At 47.4% G+C, this 19,537-nt stretch overlaps 2 protein-coding genes across 6 annotated transcripts; one reads left to right on the top strand and one right to left on the bottom strand.

Moving 5' to 3' along the window:
• The first annotated feature begins 340 nt into the window (after positions 1–340).
• IL24 (interleukin 24) lies at positions 341–3,366 on the top strand. Its single transcript, XM_036015124.1, is given in 6 exon segments — positions 341–532; positions 535–608; positions 737–800; positions 1,711–1,869; positions 2,304–2,372; positions 3,271–3,366. Coding segments are annotated over 6 exon segments (519 nt in total). The 5' UTR covers positions 341–463; the 3' UTR covers positions 3,355–3,366.
• Positions 3,068–18,894, bottom strand: FCMR (Fc fragment of IgM receptor). Of its 5 annotated transcripts, none has more exons than XM_036015123.1 (9): positions 18,835–18,894; positions 18,633–18,771; positions 11,899–12,077; positions 11,048–11,185; positions 9,910–10,132; positions 8,368–8,498; positions 7,942–8,100; positions 7,545–7,612; positions 3,068–5,352 (listed from the first exon to the last, which is right to left on the bottom strand). In XM_036015123.1, the coding sequence occupies exons 2-9, from the start codon at positions 18,692–18,694 to the stop codon at positions 5,185–5,187; spliced, it is 1,128 nt and encodes a 375-aa protein (XP_035871016.1). In that variant the 5' UTR covers positions 18,695–18,771; positions 18,835–18,894; the 3' UTR covers positions 3,068–5,184. The 5 variants fall into 5 exon arrangements, with proteins under 5 accessions (XP_035871016.1, XP_035871015.1, XP_035871014.1 ...); XM_036015122.1 differs by having other exon boundaries at positions 11,899–12,231; positions 18,835–18,893; XM_036015121.1 differs by lacking the exon at positions 18,835–18,894 and having other exon boundaries at positions 18,633–18,811.
• Positions 18,895–19,537: the final 643 nt, after the last annotated feature.

Here is a 19,537-nt window from a genome sequence, read left to right on the forward strand (position 1 = left end):
GCAGCTTGTGCAATGTGACTGTGGATTTCTCCTGTGCCTGCAAGTGCTGTAATATGTACCCTCACAAATGCACTAAACTTCTTAAAGGATAAACCAGATGCAAGCCAGAAAGTGGGAGCTCGATGGGGCAGCCTGGGGAGGAGAGAGTACTGCACTGGGAACAGGAAACTTATGTATGATCTTGACCTTGAAACCAACCCATACAACACCCCAGTCCCATCAGTTCCCTTGTTTGCACAATGAGGAGGTAGGTAGGACAGAGGAGCTCAAAAGCTCCTTTCTCTCACTGATTCTTTGACTTACATCCAAGAACTGAAATGAATGAGTTACTGGGCTGCAGAGGAAGCTCCAGAGAAGCTTCCTCTCCAGAGAAAAGAAGCACGCCTTAACTCTCATGGAATAAAGAGGTAAAAACCTGCCTCTGGAGGCCCTTAAACCAAAGTGTTATTTCCTCCTGTCTCAAATGACCAAAGGAATCAAACAGGTCCTTGATAAAGGCTCTAAGAACTCCTGGAATTCCATCTGTCCCTGGAGGACAAGTCTGGTGATTTTCTGTGGCTGAAACCCATTCCTCCACCCGAGGGGCCAGCTCAGTCCAGCCTTTCCTGGGGCTCTGAGATCTCACATACAGAGATTTAGAGGCCTGGGGAAGCAGCCCCTAAATGTATTTCCAAGGTTGGTTTCTATGCTGCCCCCAACCCCTAACCTGGAGACATCTCTTCTTTCTGTTCGCAAAGCAATCTCAGGATAAGATCAAGAGTGTCCGGCTGCTGCGGAAAGAGGTTCTGCAGAACATCTCGGTAATCAGATTTCCTTGGGGAAAGACTATGGCTGGTCTTCTGGAGGTGGGAGTAAGGGGTTGTCTAGAGAAGCTGACAGAAGACTTCACTTCTGCCCCAGACTGGGCCTAACCAGGACAAAGCTGGGCAGTGGCCAGAGAAGTTAATGTATGAGGTCATCACACAGGACCTGGGTTATGTGGGCATGTGTGTGATGGCATGGGGAGTGGGTGGAGATCAAGGCTCCTACACATCTGTCTCCATGATTGATATCAAAAGAGTTGCCATTAATCTTTCCCTTTTGCATCTGCTTGGGTCTTTTTTTGTTTGTTTGTTTCCATCCTTTTTTTCCTCACCCATTCCTGTCTTCTCATCACCTACCTGGTCAGTCAGTGAGCACACTGGTACTTCCCTGATCCCTGTAGTCTTTACTCTGTGTGCTCGAGGGGGTTGGAGAGCAATCCCTGTGTCTAAGGATGCTGGGGTGTTTTCTTCTTCTCCTCTTTTCTTCTCCTTCCAGTTCCTTTTCCTGCCGACTCACAACCACCAAGTTCCAGGTGCTTTTCAGGGCCTATCACCTCATGGGTCTATCACTTCACAGGGCTATTAGGGAGGTCATAGGGCAGAGAAAAAATGTTTTAAGCAGATGGGGAGTCAGACATCCTGGGAACTAGGCCTGTGTCTGCCACTGAGTAGCTGTGGGACCTTGGGCAAATCTTTCTCTCTGGGTCTGTGGTTTCTCCTGGAAACCAAAGGTGCCACTCTCTGAAAGGGGCCACTCCAAAGGCCCTTTCAGATCTAATGTTATCAGTAGCTCTTAGAAGATCCCTGCCCCTTTTGTGCTTACCTTGCCTTGGCAACACATGGGTGGTTTATCCAGGGCTGGGGTGGGAAGAGGCCTTGGCTCTACCATAACCTAGACCTTCTTCAGGATGCTGAGAGCTGTTACCTCATCCGTGCCTTGCTGAACTTCTACTTGAATACCGTTTTCAAAAACTATCATAAGAAGGCAGCTGAATTCAGGATCCAGAAGTCATTCTCTACTCTGGCCAACAATTTTATTGTCATCCTGTCAAAACTGCAACCCAGTGTGAGTAGAGCAAAGCTAGGATGGGGGCCCATGGAAAACGGTGTTTGGAGAGGACTCCTCTTCCTGTATCTGGTCCTGGCTTTTATTCCACAATCGGGAAAAGAGCATAGGCTTTGGACACCAACAGTCCTGGGTTGAAGTCTAGTTCTGCTTCTAACCAGCTGGTTAACCCTTTGCAAGGTGCTCAACCTTTCTGGCCTTCAGTTTTCTTACCTATAGAAGGGAATGATCACCCTCACCTGGCCAGACTGCTGTGGGGATTAGAGGCGGCCCTGCCACATGGCAGGTGTTCTGCATTGGCTCCTTGAGGATGTGGATTTGGTGCTTTCCTCCTTGGCCTTGGGAACCCCTCTGCCATTGCTAGGAAGGAGTGGGAGGGAGCTTTTCTTTGCTCCTACCCAACACTTGGCACAACTTTTTTTTCTGTTATCCAGCAGGAGAAGTTTTCCACTAGTGAGAGTGCACGCAGGCGGTTCCTGCTGTTCCAGGGAGCATTTAAACAGGTAATCAAGGCCAGGAGTCCAGGGCTTGCTTGAACTGTCACAGAAGGGTGCCTCAGAGACCAAATGCAGAATGCAATGCAGGTGACTCCACTGGGCTTGCCCAAAGCCACCTGATTTAGCAGGAGCACAGGAATATTTACATGAATTAGCATTTACTTTGCTTAAGTGCCATAAATTACCTACTATATTTTCCTGCCAGTTTTCAAATTAAAATCCTACTATATTTCCCTTCAGTCTGATTTCACAACTGAGGATTCTTCCTGTGAGAGGGCTTATGGGTACTTTAGCTGGGCAATTAGAGTCAGAAGTGAGGGAGAAAGAAGGGAGACTACCCTTGTAACCCCTGTCCCCCATAATTTCCAATACACATCCCCATGCATGGTATTGTCCACAATGCTCAAATGGTCTAGTTTGTAAGAAAAAAATATCATGAGAAAATATATGACCTTTTCCCAAATTAAGACAACAGAGAAAATCCAAATTTCATCCCAGCCCCCAAAACATATATGGTTTTGATTACTTTTTTAAGAAACAGATATGTCAGCCTAAAAATAAATAAAGAGCAATAACACACAAAGGACATGGACCACCCAGGCTTTAGTACCCTCATCTGCACAGTAGTCAGGAGGTGGACCAGATCCATCCACACTGGAATTCTATGGCTCTTGCCAGGGCTCCAAATGCTTTTCCCTTGCTTCTGACCTGCTGCCACCCACTGGCCGACTGTCCTCAACCCCAAAGCAGGCAGCACACATAATGGGGGACAAGTGATGTGTGGCTGAAGCTGACTCCATCAGAAGCAATCCTGTGATGTGGAGCCAGCCAGCTCTAGGAGTGGTGAGTTGGAAGAAAACCTATTGTTGTAGCTAACATGACAGATTTTCAACTCTTCCCTTAGTTGGACATAGAAGCAGCTCAGACCAAAGCCTTTGGAGAAGTGGACATTCTTCTGACCTGGATGCAAAAGTTCTACCAGCTCTAGATGCCTGGACCGGAATACTCTCCTTGTTCTCCATGTCATTTCAAAAGAGTGCCCCTTCCTGTGATGTTTTCTGGGCACTTCACACCCTTGACCACAGGTCCCCTTCTTGGTTCAGGCTTATCCTCAGAGACTTCATTCTTTAAGTGGCCCCAACAAGAGTCATGGAAGGTTTCCTTGGATGCTGCGAATAATCTACGAAGAAGATTTCTGTATTTATTACAAGTCTATTTAATGCCTGTCAGTGTTTTAACTTATGTTATATTTATTTGTGAGACTAAGTATTGTGAAGACACCAGAAACAATGCCCCGTGCTTCTCTTTTATCCTCCATGATCCTTGGAACCATGTGGGGCTCAGTAAATGCTTAATAAACTGGATTTTTTTTTGCCATCTTTGAATTGTTGAGGAACAATGAGGGATGCTGGATACAAAGTTGAATGTTTGGGCATGGAAATCACATTGTCATGACATCTCTAGGAACAGAGCAGTGGGGTGGGGGTGAGGACACCAGTTGGAAATGTAAAGGATAAAAGATATAATGTGTTAAGCGCCCAACACAAAGCAGGCTCACTAAACCTTACAGTTCTTGCCCATACTCCCGACCATCCCTTCTCCTTGGGTGCCTCCTTTCTAATCTTACTTATTCTTCCCTTATTGGCCACTTGAGAGGGTGCCAGGGTCAAGCTGACATTGCTGATGGTGTCATTGTACATGGATGGACTCTCCAACCTGTGATGACATTCCCTGCTAATGAAAGGCAGGGAACTCAAGTTTGGCAGCCTTTCCTTTCTATTTCTGGCTCAGTGAGGCTGAGTGTTGTGTCTGGGAGAGACCATCTTCCTAACCGCAAGACTGGGCATTCTCTAGTCTCAGGCTCTGGCTGAGTTTTGTAGTTGACTTCAGTCTAAAGGTACAATGTCTGCCTATGCCCTTGCTCAGAAAATTTAAGTGCAAGGGTATATGGAGGAGGTGGGATGCCTCTTCCTCCATAATATAGTGCTATTTCAGAGCATCTGGACCTCCAGGGAATCCAAGCCACTTTCCTTCCCCAAAGAGATAAGGTGCATTTCTGAAAGCAGAGAGATGTAATAGTCATTGCTAAGATGGTTAAGATATGAGCACAAATAGCAGTTCTGGGGAATGGAAGGATAAAGAGGAGACAAAAACTGTTTTTAAAAGAAGGGCAATGCCAGAGTCAGGCTCCTTATGAGCATCAAGGAAGGGAGGCTTAAAGAGGATTTATAGATACAGAGAGATACATATGGTTCTGAAAATTTAGAATCCTTCATCACATCAAAACAAATTGCCCTTACAATAGGACACAAGATGAGTAAAGGTCACTAGTAAGTGCCACCCTTAAGATCAGGGCAAAGATGTTGCCAGGGGCATTTCTTTCATACCAGATCCCTTCCTAGCTCAAGGGCTGAGTCATACCCTCACGGTGCAGTCCAGGGGCCTTCTATTGGTATGAGGCCCAGGCCTGGCAAAAGTTCCAGAAGCAACAGCTATGCCTATGCTCCAGCCTAATGCCACATGCCCTAGACCCAAGGCAGCAAAAACCTTCTGATCAAAGATAGTCTGCATTTCCCATAGCCTGTTACATGACTTGAAGGGGAATCAAGTGACATCAGAACAAATGCTTTGCCTGGCCAGAGCCCACCTGAAAGCCATGGAGGTTTTGCAAAAATGTTCAAGAAGAGCTGTGGGGACTGAGCTATGCTTAGGGTGATTCAACAGGGAGAGACTCAAGGTGGGATGTGGGAGGTAAGAGGGCTCCGAAAACAGATGGAGCTGGTGTTGGAAACCAGCGGACGGACAAGACTCATTGGCATCAAAGTTTGGGCCCAGGAGGATAGCTGGAGGGGTGAGTCAGGCAGGAGATATTGACGTAGTCATCCAAATCAGTGTCCTCCACCTTGGCAGCAGGTTGATAGTAGGTGCTTATATATTCACAGCTGGTCTTCAGAGACGGCATATGAGGCCAGGGAGCTTCAGACACCTGGGAACAACCAAAGAGGCATCACTGAATCTGAGTAGGGAGATTTTAGTATTCCTCCAGGCGGGTTCCCATAACTAGCAATGGTAGGCATGTTTACGGCTGCTGACTTCCAGAGGGCAAAGACACAGAGGTGGCTGAGCTCCATCAGGTGTCTCTGCCCTGGGGATTTTCAGGGTGCCATCTCACCCGAGATAACTGGAAAACACTCATTTCAAATGTGGGCAGGAAGTTGCCTTAAATGGGGTTCAGACTAAAGTCACATGGCTAAGCACCAGTCTGAAGGAAACCCAGCTGCCAGAGGAGTTTCCTCTCTGGGATTGGGTGATGTGATTTGTGGAGTAAATATACACCTTCTCAGGGAGTTATTTGGAAGTGGGGTGAGTCACCCGCAGCACCTTGTAAGGGCTTGGAGAGGCAGTGACGTGGCATGACAGTGTATTCCAGAAAGGGGCTGGGTGGAGAAGGAAAGTCAGGCAGCGGGACACGTGGGCACAGTGGTGCTCCTTTTCCCCAGACAGAAACTTCAGCATCATCTGCCTTCAGAATGGGTCGGTTCTCAGGGTACAGAGCTGAGCCATGATCCCAGCATGCTGCAGTCATGGTAACATCCACCCAAGAAGGCTGCAGTGGTGATGGGTCACATGTTTAAACACAAGGGCTGAGAACCAGAAGCCCAGCCCCGGAACACAGTAGGTATTCAGCAACTCATTGAAAGGACCTGTTAGTTTTTGTACTTATCTCCCATTGCCTGTTATAGTTTGCCAGTTGAGATTAATTTATTTGACTTAAAAAAATTAAAATAGTCCTTGTGAAAGTTAAAATATTCAGTCATTAATCATATGCACCTTGTGAACTTGTTCCATCGGGATTTTTGTCCCCAGTAGTGGGAATAAGAATTTCAAGTAAGGCGGAAGGGTAAAACTTGAGCAAGCTATAGTCCCAGGTGAGGACACGTGTGGTCACAGGGCAGTTCAGGACAAAGGGCATGTGTAAGGGGAGAGTGGGTAGAGTAGATGGGCACTGCTGGACCTACCTATGCTACTGCAAACCCTCTTTAGCAGGGGTGAGGGACAGCAAACTCAAAGAGCTGGAAAGGCCTGTGGGGAGAGCAGTCACTTGTTGCTGGGCATCAGGCTCCTCGTTTGAGCAAGGCACGTGATTGCCCAGTCAGGGACTACAACTCTCCGCCAATGGGATGCGAGAGGAAGCCACGTGGGAAGCCTCAGGGTCCAGTCTTAAAGAAGCAGCTTTCTTTTTCTCTCTCAGTGGGCTGGATGTGACTATTGAGCATTGACCATGGACCGGACAAGACTCCAGAGGATGGTGGAGCAATAAGACAGAAGGTATGTTAGTCCCTGGATGACCTCCTGGCTCAGGCCACTTCTTTCTGCCCCTCCTCTACCTTTACTTGGGAGGAAACAGCTTCCATCTTGTGAACCCTCTGGTTTAGGGTCTGTTGCATTAATTTAGTCTACACACTAATTTTGAAAGGGACATTGGCCACACTTGGTTTTTCTTGGTTCCTAAGGAAATAGTGTTTTAGCTACTGTGGGCCACTTTAGGAAATACAATCTTTTTTATCTTAATTTAGGAAAACAAAGATGAGTGGACAGTCTAAAGGCTTTTCACCCATCTACCCATGGCCATCGATAGAAACACGAGTTCCCTCTATCCATTCCTCAATTTCAAGAGGGACCCTCCTCACCACAGGTGTCGAATCTTCTATATCTTGACATTGGGCAGGTCATCCTCTGGGCCTGGCTTACGCGCCTCCATTGGCGGGTAAACCAGCTCCTCTCATCTTCGGGAGTAATGGAAAGTTCTCCCTCACCTTAGGGTGAAAATGTGTAGCTTCTGTCTCCTTAAGGCCTCCTAGAAATCGAGTCTCTTCCACACAAAAGTCCGTCTGCACTGTAGAACTACCATCTGCCAGCTTCTACCAAGCACTCAGGAAAAATGCTTGGCTAAAAGCCAGGTAATTAAGTCTACCACATTGCTGGGTAGTCCAGTCTCCTGACGCCATTGAAGGAGGAAACTGATAACCACTGGTCCCCAGACTTCGCCTAGGAACTGCGCGGAAAGCCGGCGCCCGGGAGCTACGCGCGGCTGGAGTAACTTCTCTGGGTCCCAGCCCAGCTCGATGGCCGCGGGGTCCGGCCCCTGCGGCTGGTCTAGGCCGGGGCGGAGCTTACCTGCAGCGGGGCGGACGGCTCGGAGGGCGCGGACGCTCCGGGGTCGGGAGCCGGTGCCCCGTGCTCACCTAGGGGAATCAGGGAGGCCGGGATGAGGGCGTGGCCGAGGGTCGGGCCGCTGTCCAGCCCCGCACTGAACCCAGGGTGGGAGGGGTCCGCCCGGCGGCTCCAGGCTTTCCTCCCCGCGCTGAGCGCTGCGTCTGCCGCTCCAGCTCGCCGGACTGACGGGTCGGTCCCGCCACGGTCCACTCACCCGCCCCACTCCCCATTCCCCCGAACCCATCTTCTGCTACCCGTACTAGCCCCCCCCCCCACGTCACCCTCACCCCCTTCACCCGTACACCCCCCCCCCCCCCCCCCCCGCTCGCCAGCCGGCTCACTCGCCACCCCTGCTTACCCGCGGCGTGGGCCCCGCGATCGCGCCGAGGACAGGCACTGTAGACGTTGTTTTGGGAGCGTGGCCACTGTGACACCGGGGGCCGCTGCGACAGGGGCCGCTGAGAGGCCTCCAGGGCTCTCATCCTCACGGCCAGTTGGCGGACCCGCCTGGAGAGAGCTTTTCGGCAAAAAGCCCCAGGGAAAAAGGAGAATGGCTCAGAAAGTGCCAGGCACCGTCTTGCCCTCCACTGAAGACCGAAGGGCCCGGGCGGTTCTCCTCGTCGTCCCCTCCCCATTTCCGGACCTTTCTCCCCCATCCCTCGCTCCCCAGACTCCAGGCCGCTCATCCACAGCTCAGGAGTTCTCCTGGAGATCCACGGGGGTCTGAATGCTCCGGCCTTTTGGGGCCGCTCGGGTCTCCCTAACCGAGCCCCCAGCCGCTCACCTCTCTTCCTTCGGATGACCTTTTTCACCATCAGCCCCAGAAGTATCAGCAGGATGAGGCCCAGGGCGGTGGGGATCAGAATGTGAAATCCTTGGCCTTCCATTCGAGACACGGGGCCACGGTTGAAGGCTCTGAGGAGGGAAGGAGAGGGAGAGGGGAGGAAGAGTCCAGTAAGGGGGAGGAGGTCTCAGGAAGCCTGTTGAGTGGTGAGTTTTTGGAGATGGCTCAGTTTGTCCTGTTAACATCGAATGTGTGCCCCTCACAACAAAGGGCCTTGTTCCTGGAGTCAGGCAACCCGGGTTCAAATTTCAATTCAGCTTTTTCTTGGCTCCGTGATCTTGAACCAGTCTCCTAACTTCTCTGAGCCTCATTTCCTTGTAAATGAGTCTAGTAAAGGCTACTTCACAGAACCGTTTAAGGGTTCACTGAATAGTGGCTGAGAAGAACTTCACACACCTGGTCTACGCAGCAGCCAACAAATGTTGGAACCCCTTCTAGCTCTCTGCGCCTCGGTTTCCTCACAAGATTATTGCAAATATTAAATGACTTCATTTCTTTTAGCTGTGGAAAAGAGGATGTTTTTCTCATGGTACACCCTCTGCCTAGAAGGCCTTCCCTTCATTTTCTCTACAAAGGACCAATGCATAGGTCATTTTTTCTTCCCTAATCATGGTAAACCAAGATCAATTCTTTTCTTTCTGTCCCAATTCTTGTGTTCATAGCAATTATAATGCTTGTCACAGTCAGATTTTCATTAGTAAGGCAAGGCCTACATATTTCATGGTTTCACTGTTCTACATCTTTAGGACATAGCACAATGCCTGGCCCTCAGTAAGAAAATGTTGATTAAATTGATTTGAATTCTTCATTAGTAGGCTGTTGTAATTTTCTGAACTAATAATCAAGAATCCTAGTTCCATTTGAAACCACTTAGATCTCATGGTCTCAGTTTCTTCACTTATAAAACCCAAATGATGTGGAAGGTCCCTTTTCCCACTAACATGTTTATCTTTGCTTAGGCAAAAAGAATTCCAATTACTGTAGCTTTTCTCTGGTGGCTGCTCTTATGCTGCCCCCTTGTGGTCGACTGCAGCAATTTTTTGGAGTGCACCCTGCCTTTAGACCAGTGCTATCCAGTAGAAATATAACGTGAGTCAGTAATTTTAAATTTCCTAATAACCACATTGAAAAAGTAAAAGGAAACATGTGAAAGAAAGTATAATACTTAATTTTAGCAGTACATTTTATTCTCATTTAGCTTTTCTCCATCAAAACATGTCGGAATGAATAATGAGTGACTGAAAACTTTGGGTCTGGCTCCCACAGGATCGCCCGTGGGCCATTGACTAGTGTACTCAGGTTAGGAGCACTGATGAGTTGATGTGAGATACCCACGGGTAGTCTATTTCACAGGGGCCTTCTAGAGACAAAGCCAAGAAGGGTCTTGGTTGGTAGACATTTTAGGAAGATTTCAGTGGATCTCCTAACTCTAGACTATTTTGCCTGGTTTCTAGCCCGTCCTGGAGGGTGGAGGCCTCTTACCTCTTCCTGTAAAGCCTGCTGTGATGGTCGTAGCTGGCTGTCTGGGGCCTGAGCAGCCCTTCCGGTGCTGAGGTCTTTGAGTCTGTGGTGGATGGCAGGAGGGTTGTGTGCTTGGCAGCAGCCACTGAAGATGCTCTGGAAACTCGAGGGTGGTGAATGACTGGGGTGGTGGGGGAGGGGTGGTGTGCTGGAGGGGCCTCTGTCCTTGGAGCCGATGTGCTTACTGCAGGAGAGAGCAGGAAAGAGTGACCGTCCATACATACATTCTGGTCTCCAGCAGGATGGGGTCACCATCTCTTTCCTGAACACACCCTTCCCCCTCACCCAGACTACCTTTGTCCTGGCATTCCTTGTGGTATGAAATGCCTTCCTAACATGCCACCTACACATGGTAAATTCCATCCATATTTACTCTAAGCACCATTTTCTCCAGGAAGCCTTCCCTGACTTCCCAGGCAGAACAGTTGCCTTCCTCAGATAATGAATGGAAAACCTTATTTGTAGTTCAGGTCCACTCTACCACGTGCTTATCTCTTCTCCCTTGTCCCATGCCTGTCAGTCACAACCCCGGGGGCAGTTACACTATCCCTTTAGCGACACAATGTTCAATTAGTGTGTCTACCTTGCAGGGTAGGTGTGTGGATATGAGGAAAATATTGCATGTCAAAATACATTTAAAACAGGAAAATGATATGGAAATGTAACAGTATCATTAGTATAATCACTCTTTTTTTCACAACAAAATAGAGTTGTTAAAAAAACACTGTATGCCAGCAACTGGACGACTGCCCTGAGGGCATGAGGAATCATAATGAACTCCAGCTGGGAAACGTCTGCCCAATTTTGGTTTCTGTGATCATGGTGAAAGAGCTAGATTTTGTGAATGGAGCACAAACTTAATTACTTGTGGTGCCACCTAGTGGTGATGTAAATTCTGGAACTCAGAATTTGTAGGCTGGGCTTGAAGGACATAGAAGCCAGGTTTCAGGGAAGAGCCCTCTCCTGAGGCAGGAAAATATTCATCTGAGACTCAGCTCTGCTCTGCTAATCACTCTATGAACTGAACAAAACCCCCTTCCATTTTCACAATGCCATAGCACCTTCTCCACGTCTCCTACCCTAGCTTTGGGAAACTGACCTTTGGATATGATGAATTCGAAAGGACTGTCATATGCAGGATCCCGGAACCAAGGGGGCACCGACACCCGTTGAAGTTCCTGAAACCATGGTGGAATCTCAAGCATCAGCTCCTTTTCCCAGAATGGCTCATAGTCTACTGGAGACAAGAGGAATACACTGGTGGGCTCTGGGAGGACAGGAGGCCTGAGGAAGGGACAGGGGTAGGAGCTGAAGCAGACTCAGCCGGGGTGGATGGTGGTGAGGGGATGAAGGCAGGGTCCAACAAGAGGAGCAGGAAAATAAGGGGGCTAAGGGCTTCCCTGAAAGAAAAAAACTCTTTCAGCCTCACTCAGCCAATAGTCCCTGTAAAGCTGTCAGAGGCCCCTGGGTTTTAGACTGTTGAATCAGCGCTGCACATGTGTGAGGGAGTCAATAGAAAAAAGGAGAAAGGCAGGACTCTGCAGAAATATGGAAAGGGTCAGATCATAAAGCAGCAAGTTTGACCTACAAATGAGGCTTGAGAAAGGAGGGTCTTTCCTTTATATTAATCCCTGGTATTTTCAATGGGACAATTATGTCCTTTTGCTTCCAATTTCCTCCTCAATCTCAACACCCACCCCCCCCTCATGTCCTGGGTAGGATGATACAATACAACATAAGGGGAGCACCAGTCTGGTTAGATAGAAAATTCTGCAGACTGTGAGTTGACTCTATGAGGTTTCAACTACACATGTCCCACTTATCATCTGACTGGCTAATATGGCAAGGACATAAGAGTATGGAGGATGCTATAGTTCGGTGGCTGCCCCAGCCTTCCCAAGTGGAAACGTTTTCGGGGTGGGCTGGGTCTCCATCAGGTCAGGCACCTACCACTGTGGACATCCAGGATGACTTTCTGGGTCTTGTCCCGGTCTGTGCGCATGCCTGCCCCACAGGCATAGACTCCGCTGTCATTCTTGGTCAGCTCTGTAATCTCCACTACGAACAGATTCTGGTCTTGAAACAGGTTCAGGGTGGTTCGGTGTTTGTATTCCTCCTTGACAAATGTTGTGGACACCACGGTGATACATGCTCCAGGTTTGGCCATCTCCCGGCACAGATAGAACCTCACAGACACTTTAGGAAGTGGACACTCGATGACAATAGATCTGCCCAGCATCCCCTCCAGCTTGACTTCTGGAAGCTTCTTCAGAGCTCCAGATACTGCGGGGAGAGGGAGTTAATGTGTAGGAAGCCTCATCCTCAGCCACACCCCCAACTCCAGCCCTCTTTCCAGCCCAGGCCCCAGCCCAGCCTCACGCTCATCCCTAGAACAGCCCCATCCCCATTATCAGCCCAGCCTCAGCCAGCTCCCAGCCCCAGTCCTATCCTGATCTCTAGCCCTAGCCTCATCCTCAGCTTCCTCCCATACTCCCTCCTCTCTGTATCCTCTGTCCAACTCTGTGTTCATCTCTGTGCCCAAACTTGTGTCTCAGCCACGCTTCTCCCTAGCCCAAGCCTGAACGTAACTCTCAGCCTCATCACCAAATCCATGCTCATAAGGACCCAGACACCAACCCCCTAAGAATACAGTCAAAACTACTCCAAGGAGAGAGGATATTCCATGGTAACCCCAAAGAGCACATAACCACTAGCTGACTTCAGTGTGGTGTTAGGATGCTTGGTAGAGTTTTGCTGCAATAGGTGTCTCTGGCCAGTTTTGTTTTGTTCAGATTCATTCAGCCAAAACAACCACTCACACCCAGTTCTGTTTATTAAATCATCCAGTAAGCACATATTGAATGCCTTTCATGGGACAGTAAGATAGTTGGCATTCCTCCCCTCACAGAAGGAATCATTTAGTGGGTGATACAAATGGACAGCCACTACAGCACAATGTCATGGATCCTGTGAAAAGACACAGAGACACACAGGGTTTCTTGGAAGCATCAAGTGGGGGCACTTGATCCAGGCTGTTGCAGAGAGATGGTGTAGTTTGACGAAGGCTTTCTGGAGGAAGTGATACCTCAGTTGTGGTCTGAAGGACTGGGTGTAACGGTGACTGAGGGATAATGATTGTCTTCACTGCAGAAGGGAATGTACAGGGAAAGCAAAGGTGTGCACGAGTGCTTGTGCATGTGTGCATGGGTGTGTATGTCGTGAGTGTGCTGGGGAGGGTGTGGAGCAGGGAGGGACAAAATATGTGGTTCATGAGTCTCTGACATCAAAAGCTGTGCTGTGGCTGATGAAGGCAGGTCTAATGCAGTTGAACCAGCTGGAGAGGAAGGTATGCCTGGGTATGGTTGTCAGCTAAGAGGGTCCAATAAGTGTCTGCATATTTCTGGGGTGATGTGTGTGTGTTGGGGTGGTGCTGGGGGACTTGGATGGTGGAGAAGAGGTGCTTCCAGCAATGTAAACAGCTGCCATCAAGGCCGGGATATGAGAGAGAACACAGCATGTTCATGGGCTGGAAAGAAGTTCACAAACTTTCTGAAATTCATCCAGACACCACACATTAAGAAAAACTCCCGGGGGTTTGGCAAAATGAGGAGATTCAAGGAAAGAAATGGAGCTTGGGGCTTCTCGGTGAACAGAGAGACCTGAGGTGGATGTTTAAGAAGAGGGAAGAACATGGAGACATGTAAAGAGACAGAAATAGTCTTGGGAATGTGAAGTGTGGACAAAGAGTCTGGAGAGGGGCTGGAAGGGAACATTTCTAGGAGTCTGTTGCTATCTGGCAGTGCAGCTGTTGTAATGTGGTAGGGAGAAGCAGAGGGGCCAGCCAGATACGTAAGATCTGACTTGGAAACCCTTACACGAATAACCCCACACTGCTTTACATGCCCTGGCAGTCTCATGACTGGAATATGGCAATGGAAGAGAACCTGTGCAAATGGCACAGACCCAATCAAGGGGGTGGGGAAATCCCCCCATGTGTCCAGATGATCCCGCCTGCAGGTATTGTAAATCCCAACACCTGAGAGTGAACATGTGAATGTGTCTGGACCAACTCAGCCAGAGATGGGAGTGAATGCTGCTTCCCCAAGAACAAGATGCTATAAAATAGGTGTGTGATAGAGAAGGGGGGGTTATCACCTAGGCAGACACTTCTAGTGGCCTCACACCATCTGCTGTTATGGCCTACACATTTGTATCCCTCCAAAATGCAGGTGTTGAAACCCTCATCCCCAATGTGATGGTATCAGGAGGTGGGGCCTTTGAGAAGTGATCAGGATTAGGTGAGGTCAGGAGGATGCAGCCCTCATAGTGGGATCAGTGTCCATATTTTCTCCATGCATACAGGAAGAGACCAGATAAGCACACAGGGAGGTGGTGGCCATCTGCAAGTCAGGAAGAGGGCACCAGTTGGCACTTTGGTCTTGAACATCTAGTTTCTTGAACTGTGAGAAATAAACACCTATTGTCTAAACCATGCATTCTATGGTATTTTGTTACAGCAGCCCGAACTAAGACATCCTCACTGTGCAAACACTGGGCAGATGAAGCAAAAGCAAAGCTGCTGGGTACACTGAGCTCTGATCCCAAGGAAGCACTAGTTGACAAGATGAAAATGACCAGATTTCAGCTCTCCTGAGAGTTCATAGTAGATTGTAACTTATATCCAAGGCTTAGAAAAGCAGATTTCCTTAACAGAGGAAAGAGATAGAACCTCCTGGATTAGAACTCACGCACAATGTGCCAAGATTCATGTGGGAGGAACTTTCTGGGATACAGATACTTTGTCCTACCCTTAGGCATGGTGATTACATTGGTTCATACTGGGGCCTATGCGTTTGCAGTGTAAATAAGCATCCCAGGTGTCCTTAAAGTATTGTAATTCTGGGCTATAAGTACAGCACATTTCCAAATGATTCTGGGAAGAAAGGGAGGGGTGAAAGAAGCTATGTAAAGGAGACAAGATGTTTAATGGTATTTTAGAGAAGCTACTAAGTGACATTAATCTATAATTGGTGACTTAATTTACAATGATGCTAGCTATAGGGGAGGAAGGGATATACATGATTTCAAAAGTCACTAATTATATAACTAGATATAAATAGACATTTGGAACGTGGAAAAAATATAACTTTCATAATACAAATCAGGTAAAGGATCACATGGTCTTGGCTGGTGATGGAGATAGACTCTGGAGATAGACTCTGGTTTCCATACAGCGATGCTTCTCTAAGGGGAGAGTGGTGATGAGGAGCTTATAACTCAAGTCATGGCAGAATCTCTGGAAGAAGGAGGCTAGCCTGAGACTTTCATGTTTTTTAGCTGGAGCATGGATTTTTTTTAAAGGATGAGAAATATCTAACCTAACTTTCCACTTCCTCATACACTAACCCATGTCTGCCCAGACCTGCAGTCTGCCCTTTGTTCCAATGAATGGGATGTCCTCTCGGAAGCCTGTGCCTTCACCTGTATCCTGAGTCCATCCTGCTCACCTTCTTTAGAACTTCTCTTCTGTGATTATTCTTTTCTCTGCCTGCCTCATTGCTTTCTCCTCTTCCTGCATCGCCATAGGGCCCATGTTGAAAATGCCTCGTTTGATTTTTGCCTCCCCTTTGGCTGCCACCTCTGTCTGTTCTCTTTCTCAAATGAGTCATCAAAATCACTGAATCCACTTGCATACCTGCCAATTCCTCTTCTACCTACACCTGTCAGAGTTTTGTCTCTATCATTCCACTGAAACTGCTCTAGTCAAGGTCACTCAAATTTCCCTTATTGCCATGTTTAATGGCCACTCCTTTGTCTTTGTTTTACTCTCCTTCTTGGCAGCATTTGATGAAGCTGAACCTTTGAAACACTTTCTCCTGGTCCCAGCTGCTGCTGCCAGCAAGCACAATCCCAGGCCAGCAGAGGGGCCTGGAGCAGGAGCCTGCCCTGGGATACCCTGGTCCCCATCCCTCTAGGTTTCATCATTGTGATTTTGTTTATTTTTTTTCTACTAAAAAGTCACACATTAAAAAAAATAAAAGAAAAAGAAAAAAAAAAGAAAGAAATGCTTTCTTCTCCTGGCTTCCCTGACATCACACTCTCAATGGCTGTTGCTTTATAATCTCCTTACCGACTTCTCCTTCTCTAGCCACCTCCCAATGTTGGGCCACCCCAGGGCCTCATACTTGGGCCTGTTCCTTTCTCTGTCCTCCCTGAGTCTCTCCCCACACTAGCTTATTTACTCACACCACTTTTAATGCCAACTCTATACAGATCTCACCCAAACATGTATCTCCAGTCTTGTCTTTACCTCTGAGCTCCAGACTTGCCTTTCTGGTGTCTCCACTTGGACTCCAGCTGAGTATCTAATATGTGTTTCAAATTTACAATGGCAAAATAAAGAACCCTTGATCTCTTCAAAAAACCGATTCCTTCACAAGCTCTTTGCATCGCAGAAAATAGAACCAACATCTATGCAACTGCTGAACCCAAACTTATCCCCATAGGGAAGAATCAAGAACAAATTGTAGGTGTGTGTGTGTGTGTGTGTGTGTGTGTGCTGGGTCACAACATTTCGTATACATATGCATGTGTCAATGTATGTAGTACATATGTATTATTACTATTATTATTGGTCAAGGTAAAAAAGTTTAAAAGTGTACACCACATGCTACCTTGCTTTATTACATAACACCACCTAAGGCTCCAAACAGTGTAGCCTAAAGCTTGGGCGTCATGCATTGTGTTCTAGGGAACAGTACCACCCCAACATTGGCAGAACCTGGGGCATGAATACAAATAACAGCCCATATGTCCAAATAAAATCTCATATGTCTAAATATTTTAAAGTTATAAGTCAAACTAATAAACTGTTAACTAAAGTATATTCTATACCCTTATTTGAATGATGGATTCCCCAGCTTGCAGGTAGAAGCTCCATCTGTCTCCTTCTCAAGCAACCACCTATGCCACCCTTTAATAGACCAAGGGGTCACCTTAAGATAGAAGACCCAGGATAGAGGCTCACACCATCATTGAAAGTGGGCCTGGAGACATTTGGACAGAGAACTTGAGGTCTAGAAGAGGGTGTGTGGGTGTGGGTTTAGAGAGGGTATATCCCCTTGGCCCTGTGGAACTCCTCACCCTGTGGGGATGGACACAAATGGAGGAGGACCAGAGCCTGGACCTTTCTGGTCCAGAGAAAATGATAGTATTGCTTAGGACAGATGAGTATGGTGCAGTTTAGGTACCTTTCACTTCTAGACACCTGCTTTCACCCAACCCCTCTTCCCTCTGAGGCCTAATTTTAATTGTACTCACATTGTGCTCACATATGGCCTACCACCTCTCACCAAGTCTGACGCTTTATCAAAACCCTATTCCCTTGGGCTTTTGGGATTTTTCAGTCTTAAATTTGATAAACATTTGACTTTCATCCATACTCAAGTCATCACAAAGAAAGCAGTATGAATAAAAATCCATTTGACCCTCAAGATTACCATTTAATAAAAAAAAATAGTGTAGACAACACCCCAAACCACACTACAGGGCAGAATGGGGTTGACTATGGCTTCAGAAGAGGGGTTCCTTGAAAACATACAGGAAGAAGGTGATGGTTGAGATTAGCTTTGAAAGACCCATAGAAGGTGAAGGTGAGCATAAGAATGTTCCTGGCTGAAGGAATGGCAGGGGCAAGGGCTGGTGGCAGGAAGTTTAGCTCATGTTCAAGGAGAAGTCCTATTTAGGTAGAGGTTAGGGAAGTGGAGGGGAATGTGATAAGCTCAGAAGTAAAGAGGAGCACAAGGGAGGGGTTTGTATCTAATTCAGTAGGCAGTGGAAAGGGCAATCCTATGGTTAGAATCAATCTTTTAGGAAACATAATCTGGAACTATAGGCAGGTCAAATTGGAGGAAGTGGAAAAGCTAAGTAAGAGGTGACCACCTGTTCTTTTCTTTTCCATTCCCTCTCCAGCAGATGCTGCCATTGCTTCTCATCCTGGTAAATGAAAATCTAGAAAGTACAATGGGTTGGCCATTGATCAGATCAAAATGTAGTTGGGAACAAATGGGAAGAGGTGGTAAAAAGCCACTCTAACATTTAATAGCTAATATCAGAGATAATTTAGATAGATTAGCTTGTTTGGATGGTGACCAATGAGGAAACTGAAGTAAGCTGTTAGGCATGTTGCATTTCATTCCGATCTGGGTGGGATATTGAAGTGAGGATGCCCAGGAAATGGTTGTGAACTGAAACAGAGAGCTCAGGGAATGGACTTGAACTACCGAATGGATCAGGGAGTCTTCATTTAGAGTTGAAAGTTGAAAACCAGGAATGAAAGAGATTCAAAGAAAGTGAAAGTAGAGGTAAGAAGAAAGAACTTTGGTGCCACTTGCTTTAAAATCCCATATTAATAGGCTATATGTCTGGGAGAGGTGACACCATCAGCCCTTATGGGTCAATACATGAGTCGAACAGGAGATGTGTCTAGAGTGGAGAAAGGACCACTAGCAGGAGTGGGGAGGGTCTCCAAAGCCTCCTGTGTCCTCCATCTCTGTCCTGACCTAGGTACTTGTTTGTAACGAAATCTGTCCAGAAACATAAGAGCTGGAGATGTGAGCTACTCCTCTGCCTGTGGCCAATTCAAACTTCCTAAGATGTTCAAGTTCATTCCCCATTGCACTTACCTGGTAGGAAGTAAAGTAGCCAAAGCCAGAGATCCATGGCTCCTTCCAGAGCAAGGTCCCATCCAAAAGCACCAGGACAGAGGGACAGAAACCTGTTGCTCACCCAGGAACCTGTCACAATCTGGAACTTGAAAGATATTTAAAGATATCTTATATAAAGATAACAAGAGGAACCTGCCACAATCTGGAGCTTGAAATATATTTCTGGCCCATGTGAAAGAATCAAGGCTTGAAAATGAGGAAATAACAGCCCCTCTTGTTTGCGTACTAGCCTTAAGACTAAAAAAGAAAACACCAGCAAACCACAGAGGAAGTCAGGAGTTGAGAAAACATGTTGTGTTGAATAAGAATGGGCCACCAGGGTTCAAAGGTTTCTAGGCAGATTTTAGAAACTACCAAGCATTGTATTTCTTTGTCTTGGGCACTTTTTCTTGGAGGAGCCTCCCATGTGTTATGTGTATTCATTGATGTCTTACTCAGAGTCCCTTGACTTTTTTCTTGCCCTCGGGATAAAAGGGCCTCTTCACAGTTTTCTCCATCTGAGGAAGGCTGTGTGAGCAGAAGCTCTGACCTGAGTCAGAGGTGCTGGTTATATAGGCTTTGTACTCACTGACAAATTTTTGAGCACACACTGTGTGGGAATGCTAGCTGTATTTTGAACCTCAATTTCTTTATCTAGAAACAAAGGTGGGAGTAGATGATCCCTGGCATTCCCTCCTACACAGTATTATTCCTGGGGTCTTAATCCCAAATCAGCCACCCTTCATCTCCCCTAACTATCTTCCTAAGGTGCTGCCTTTTGGCAGGGCCCCTGTCCAGTGACTGCAGGGTGTGACACGTCACACAGAACTCTGCCTAAAGATGCAGCTGCCAGGTGCAGCTATCCCTTCAGCACCTCAAGGGTC

This window comes from Phyllostomus discolor, chromosome 14 (assembly GCF_004126475.2).
Source record: "Phyllostomus discolor isolate MPI-MPIP mPhyDis1 chromosome 14, mPhyDis1.pri.v3, whole genome shotgun sequence".
Taxonomy (NCBI): Eukaryota; Metazoa; Chordata; class Mammalia; order Chiroptera; family Phyllostomidae; genus Phyllostomus; species Phyllostomus discolor.

Excerpts from the sequence above, each read along its gene's own strand:
- FCMR (XM_036015122.1), bottom strand. The coding sequence starts at position 18,669 with ATGGATCTCTGGCTTTGGCTACTTTACTTCCTACCAG. Across the intron at positions 11,186-11,898 it reads CATCCTGGATGTCCACAGTG|TAGACTATGAGCCATTCTGG; the intron begins GTAGGTGCCTGA and ends TCTTGTCTCCAG. Across the intron at positions 10,133-11,047 it reads CGAATTCATCATATCCAAAG|TAAGCACATCGGCTCCAAGG; the intron begins GTCAGTTTCCCA and ends TCTCTCCTGCAG.